Genomic DNA, 7040 nt, shown 5'->3' with positions numbered 1-7040 from the left:
ATTCAAATATTAAAAATAAAACTATCCGCAGTAACTGCAAAAGACACAAAATTATTTCCAGTAAACATATCATACTCAAGAAATACTCAAATGACCTCGTCATACCCTTCGGCATTGTGCAAATTAGGAATATCAGCGTGGACCTTCTCTCCTTATTAACAACCATCAGAGAGTACCTCAAGAAAACAATGAAAATATTGTCAGGCTAGAAACATATCAGCCCACTCATTTTTCCTGCTCTAGATTTTGCCATGTTTCAGATGAATTGAGTGAGTACAACGCTTTAATGGCTGTTAGAAATGATGACCAGACCTATGAAAAATAACATTCATATTAAACTTGAGTTATACAATATAAAATCAAACCAGCACTAATTAGAACAAATTCAGCAATAAATCATAGTGTGTCTAAATGTAGGAGTCATGAAATGTCCTCATTGTATTTCAGTCAATCATGGTAATGTTACATTTTGATCCCTAAACTTTTTGCTTTTTTTGTCCAAATTTAGATTTGGGATCCAATGTTTAAATATGTGACCTGTTGAATAATTTAGTCATCGATCTGTTAATCAGCAAATGCCCATGAAAAGCATGTGGCAGGTGTATTGTGACTGCAGATGTGTTTGATGGCATACAAAAGCAATCCAAACAGACAAACTTAACGGTGAACTGTACACTGAATACAAGAGTAGAACTATTATTTTATTGACTATGAAGTACACCCATAAAACAGACGTGTAATTAACTGAAGAGAGTCCTATAGAAGGCATAAAGAAGGGGAATGTGGTAAAAATGTCTGCTGGCCTGCTGCTCTTGATGAACTCTATGTGCCAAATGCTTGACACTGCTTGCGTAAGTAGGGGTCTTTTAAAAAATTACGGCATTTGCATGACAAAGGCAGATGGCTGCAGGGTACTAAAGAGGGAGGGAGGGGTTGGGGATCTGAAAGAAGGCAGGAGACAGACTGAGACTTGAACAGACGCACTGGGATCGCTGGCACTCTCCCAGTCAGGAGACCGAAACTGTGCTGGATATGCTGGATATTGAAGCCGAGGCGCTGGATGAGGAGTCAGGACCAGAGTTGGGTTTGAACATGGAGTCTGATCGCAGATTGCTCAAAGAGCCTCTCTGCTGCTTTAGAGGAAAATGGGGAGAGTGCATCAATGATTCAGGAAAGTAACTCTTTGGAAAAATATCTGTTGGAGACATATTTTCGTCTGGATAGTGTGGAAATAATTAGTTTAAATAAGTTCAGCGGTTTATTTTAGCTGGAGACTACACTGCCTTAGAGATGACTGGAGCCCTGCACACTGGATTCATGCTCTTCTCTTTTGTGGTAATAACAACTTTATTCCCTGTAAACCAGAAACTTGCAAATAGTACATTTTGACCATGTTATTATTAACATTGTATTGTTTTTTTTGTTTTACATTTACATATGCAGTTGATGTGCTACTGATGAGCACATCAACTGCATATGTTACTGGAATATTTTAATACAGCATTGATAACTGTATTTATTACATATGAAATGCTGCCTACAGGCGAATGCTGCACTATAAAGTTAAAATACTAAAACTAAACATGTTCTCCTGCAGGTGGTATGTGAGAGTGAGCCAACACATGCTGGGCCAGACAGAGTGGGGGATTTACACGGTGAGACTGTTTATCACTTTTAGGGGCTATTCAGTGGGCAGAAGTTTTATTTTGTGGTATTGACTTCTCTTATTCCTATATCAAATAATCCACACTTATTTGATGAAACTATTATTAATTCATATTACTATTTTTAATTCATGCTTGTTGTGATTGGTTTCTGTGCGTGACTTTCCAGAACAATCCAAACTGGTCCACCTAACTTCTCACTGGGCTTTCCATCTGGTCAATGAATCACTGGACTTCTCCAGCGCAGACCGATTCTGCAGGGGCCAGTTCAGCTCCCTTGTGACTGTTGAACAGTCAGAGGACAGAGAGGGAGTCTTGGAGCTGCTGCAGCAGACCGGACATCGCTCGCCTGTCTGGGTTAGAGATCCTGCCAAGGCAGCCTCCAAGCCTCTGGCCCTCTCCAAACAGTGTGAGTGTAATCAGTGGCGCTGCATATCAAAAAAGGTAAAAGAAAATACAAAAAATGTACAATTTGATCAATGACCTTTCCCTGCTTTTCTTTAGATTTACAATACCCAGCTCTAAACTTCCCAAGAGATTCACGTGAGGGCTTTGCTCGTGTCAACATGTCCTTTCCCACCCTGTCCTCCATCAGTGTGTGTGTTCGAGTTCAGTGGAACCCAGAGTGGAATGAGGTGTCCACCATCTTCTCCTACGCTGCACCTGTGTTCACCAATGAATTCCAGCTAAGAGGCCAAGTGGACATGCAGGGACGCATCCTTCTGGCACTCATCATCCACGGGAAGCACCTGCCATATAAGGCATCCTTTCCCAACGATGGTGATTGGCATCACATCTGTGTTGCATGGCGCCTTAGCAACGGCCACTGGGCTATCTATGTAGATGGGGACAAGAAGGACATGGGCTCAGGCTCAGACACCTCCAGGAGCATCTATGGTGATGGGATACTCATTCTGGGTCAGGATCAAGATTCGTTTGGAGGGAATTTCACAGAGCCTTTTTTTGGAAATATCACTGACCTGAATGTTTGGAATATGTCTCTGGAAATAAGGCATGTCCGTGCCCTAAACACCTGTTCCTCCAAAACCCAGGAACTGCTTTTTAGTTGGAATCTTGACCTCTTAAGCAGACACCCAGTGGTGAACGAGGTGCAGGCCCTGCTGTTTTGCCCAGGTAAGATCCTATTCTGTGTGCTGAGTTTCTTTTCAGGGGCTGTCCCTTTTAAATTAGAATGTCATCATGCACACTGAGAATTGCTGGGTAAATTCACACCCCAAGACACTGGTTTGAACCTGCTGGTGCCTTTACATTGCCTTGTATTGTGTTATTTCCACAATTCTGTAATTGTGTGCAGCCAATCCGCTGGAATAGTGACTGGGTGACTCATTAGTAGTTAAAATAATGCAGATAAAACTGTCATCCACTCTTCCTCCACTACCATGTGGTAGCTACCTAGCAGCTAGGTCACTTCAACCATGTGGCTTGGTTATTTGCTTTCTTCTGTCAACCAGTTGTCCTTTCATTCATTACATCACATCACATGTCACTTGTCAGACATTTGTTATCCAATGTGACGCACATACATATCTCTGTACTGTGGACAATCACCACAGGAGCAGTTTGGGGTGAAGTGTCTTTGCCAGGGACACAACGACATGCTGACTACAGTGGGACTGGTAGTTATCCCATTGCGCCACAGCCTCCCAGGGCGACCTTCCAGTTCATGTCCCCGAAAGACCAGATGCTACCCTGGTGTCCCTGAGCAAGGAACCGTTCCCTACACTGCTCCCCGGTCGCTGTGCATAATGGCAGCCCACTGCTCCTAACACTTGGATGGGTCAAATGCAGAATGTAAAATGTCCCCTCTGTGGGACCATGAAGGGTTCCTTCTTTTTTTTTTCTTTTTTATATATCAATCTCCTACAGCAGTCCTTCAAGATAATTAAAGCATGGTCCTTTTTTACTAATCATTAGAGACAGCAGGAATAGCAGCCTAAAAGGAATGAGACTCTCCTAATGTACGCAAGTTATGATTTGCACGTCTTTGCTGGGTTTGGGATTGGCCTACATATTGTTTTTTATGTTCAGTATATTTAAAAACACTTTTAAAAGTAATTCTGTAAGGAAACCGAAAATAAAGACAACCTTGTATGAGGTAAAATCATTGTATTATTCTAATCGTTGTGGGGATGTCTTTGAGGGACCACTTGCCTAAGGTTGGCACTGTGTTCTTTGTTGCCAAAGCATTGCATGTAAAGCCAGGCTGTGTCAATCTGAAGAATGAAGAAACTCATTCTAGCACTTATGTTGGTCTGAACATTGCCTACTTTAAAGTAGAGACACTACATACTGATATACACCTGAACATCAACAGGAGAGGACTCTTTAAAGTACAGACACTACATACTGATATACACCTGAACATCAGCAGGAGAGGACTCTTTAAAGTAGAGACACTACATACCGATATACACCTGAACATCAGCAGAGAGGACTCTTTAAAGTAGAGACACTACATACTGATAAACACCTGAACATCAGCAGGAGAGGACTCTTTAAAGTAGAGACACTACATACTGATAAACACCTGAACATCAGCAGGAGAGGACTCTTTAAAGTAGAGACGCTACATACTGATATACACCTGAACATCAGCAGGAGAGGACTCTTTAAAGTAGAGACACTACATACTGATATACACCTGAACATCAGCAGGAGAGGACTCTTTAAAGTAGAGACACTACATACTGATATACACCTGAACATCAGCAGGAGAGGACTCTTTAAAGTAGAGACACTACATACTGATATACACCTGAACATCAGCAGGAGAGGACTCTTTAAAGTAGAGACACTACATACTGATATACACCTGAACATCAGCAGGAGAGGACTCTTTAAAGTAGATACGCTACATACTGATATACACCTGAACATCAGCAGGAGAGGACTCTTTAAAGTAGAGACGCTACATACTGATATACACCTGAACATCAGCAGGAGAGGACTTTTAAAGTAGAGACACTACATACTGATATACACCTGAACATCAGCAGGAGAGGACTCTTTAAAGTAGAGACACTACATACTGATATACACCTGAACATCAGCAGGAGAGGACTCTTTAAAGTAGAGACACTACATACTGATATACACCTGAACATCAGCAGGAGAGGACTCTTTAAAGTAGAGACACTACATACTGATATACACCTGAACATCAGCAGGAGAGGACTCTTTAAAGTAGAGACGCTACATACTGATATACACCTGAACATCAGCAGGAGAGGACTCTTTAAAGTAGAGACGCTACATACTGATATACACCTGAACATCAGCAGGAGAGGACTTTTTAAAGTAGAGACACTACATACTGATATACACCTGAACATCAGCAGGAGAGGACTCTTTAAAGTAGAGACACTACATACTGATATACACCTGAACATCAGCTGGAGAGGACTCTTTAAAGTAGAGACACTACATACTGATATACACCTGAACATCAGCAGGAGAGGACTCTTTAAAGTAGAGACAATACATACTGATATACACCTGAACATCAGCAGGAGAGGACTCTTTAAAGTAGAGACACTACATACTGATATACACCTGAACATCAGCAGGAGAGGACTCTTTAAAGTAGAGACGCTACATACTGATATACACCTGAACATCAGCAGGAGAGGACTCTTTAATATCACAGTGTGTGTTATGTTCTTGCTTTCTGTTTGATATATATTTATTCTTGAAACAGTATTATGTTCCTAGCATTTCTTTTTCTTTAACGGTAATTTTGGGCCGGAGGGCCATTATTGTAGTTCTTAGAGTAGAATCCGGCAGCCCTTCATAGCATTGCTTATCCAGCTCTTATTATTTTCCTGTGTCTTACTTTTCAAGTCATTCTTGATACATTCCTCCCTAAAGAGGCCTGAGCTAGAACGGGTTACAATGAGCAACAGGATGGAGGGCAGTGAGGTGAGTCAGAGAGGCAGGGAGGCGCTGAATGGAGGGGACTCCCACAGCTCCAGCAGTTCAGGGGCAACAGAGTCCCATGCAGTAATGAACAATAACTCCTCCTCTGTCAAAGTTTCTATTCCTCGCTGAAGATCCAAACAGTCAGGGTTTTCTTTGTAAGATTACAACTCAGGCCTAAAGTTCATTTCAAAGTTCAATGAACATTCATTACAAATCACAAAGTTCTTTAAAATCTTTTTTAAATCGTTTAATCTCATTGTTGATATATTTCACCGTTGAGTACATTAAATATAATAAAGGAAGATGTACTTGTATCAATCCCTGTTCAGAAATGAATAGAGCTGACTCTTGTCTTCCTCTCACTTTGTGTCAGCAGCAGTCCACCAGCAGATGGAGCTGCAGGGCTGCAGGACACTGCAGGACGGCTCAGATCAGCCCCCCCTCCTCAGCCTGACAGACTGCTCTGATCCACTGCCATTCATCTGCAGGAGTAGCAGAGGTGAGTGGATACACTGCACACCAAAGCAGATCAGGATTTGGCTTCTAATTGTTGTTCAAAATAGCTTTTTCAGTGCTTAGAATTCCAAGAAGTCAACATATTCATATCGTCCAAACAGTAGCGATTCCAGTTTACAATATCTACCAATTATTCCATACTGGTAAAAAAACATTCATGATCTGACCAATGATTTTCTACCATTTGAAATGTTGATTTTGTATAATTGATGGAAGATTTAATTACAACTCTTTTCAAGCTCAATTATAAGTACAGCAACTCAATTTTAAAGGTGTTGTGATTCCAAATCATCATGTCCAAACTATATTATGACTAGTAGCAAGGAAAATGAATGATATCAACAACTCATTTGTCACTAGTCAAACCGTTGATATCAACTCTCAATTCTCACTGGTGGAAATGTCAATTTGTGATCTCAACAAGTATTACAATTATTATTTGCAGTTTTCATTGTAGAATTCATCCCACATTACAGATACTGTAAATAAATGTAACATTTAGCTCTGATTGATCAAATTAAAGATCTGATATGTCAGCTTGAATTTGTACCCAGTTATGATTTTAAAACATATATCTAGAATTAAAGGTCAGATATCTCAAATATGATTGTAACTAGCAGAAATATGAAACAATTATGTCAAGAAATCTACAATTCCTTTTGTTACTAGTCAGAATTGAATTTCAGTTATCAAAAAAGGAGATTTATTATCTGTGACCTACTGTATATATTTGAAATGAATGAGTCACTTGTGTTACATATTCAAAATGCAATTATTGATATCTGAAACCTATAAACAACATTTAGACTGGACCCATTTTTCTCACTAATAAGCAATTTCTGGTATCTTTAATGACATTTCAAATATTTCTAAAGCAGTTTTTGTGTATTTTGACTTTTGCCACATGTACAAATGCAATAG

At 40.2% G+C, this 7040-nt stretch overlaps 1 protein-coding gene across 1 annotated transcript in view; it reads left to right on the top strand.

The window, feature by feature from the left end:
- The first annotated feature begins 1041 nt into the window (after positions 1 to 1041).
- Positions 1042 to 7040, top strand: part of adgrd2 (adhesion G protein-coupled receptor D2) — a 37075-nt gene continuing 31076 nt past the window's right edge. The window contains exons 1-5 of the mRNA XM_063897436.1: positions 1042 to 1335; positions 1598 to 1655; positions 1834 to 2073; positions 2169 to 2798; positions 5980 to 6102. Coding sequence (XP_063753506.1) covers positions 1291 to 1335; positions 1598 to 1655; positions 1834 to 2073; positions 2169 to 2798; positions 5980 to 6102 — 1096 coding nt within the window. The 5' untranslated portion in view covers positions 1042 to 1290. The remainder of the gene's footprint in view (positions 1336 to 1597; positions 1656 to 1833; positions 2074 to 2168; positions 2799 to 5979; positions 6103 to 7040) is intronic.

The sequence above is a fragment of the Eleginops maclovinus genome, chromosome 12, assembly GCF_036324505.1.
Source record: "Eleginops maclovinus isolate JMC-PN-2008 ecotype Puerto Natales chromosome 12, JC_Emac_rtc_rv5, whole genome shotgun sequence".
NCBI classification, from domain to species: domain Eukaryota; kingdom Metazoa; phylum Chordata; class Actinopteri; order Perciformes; family Eleginopidae; genus Eleginops; species Eleginops maclovinus.
This window is presented reverse-complemented; position numbering and strand designations above follow the sequence as displayed.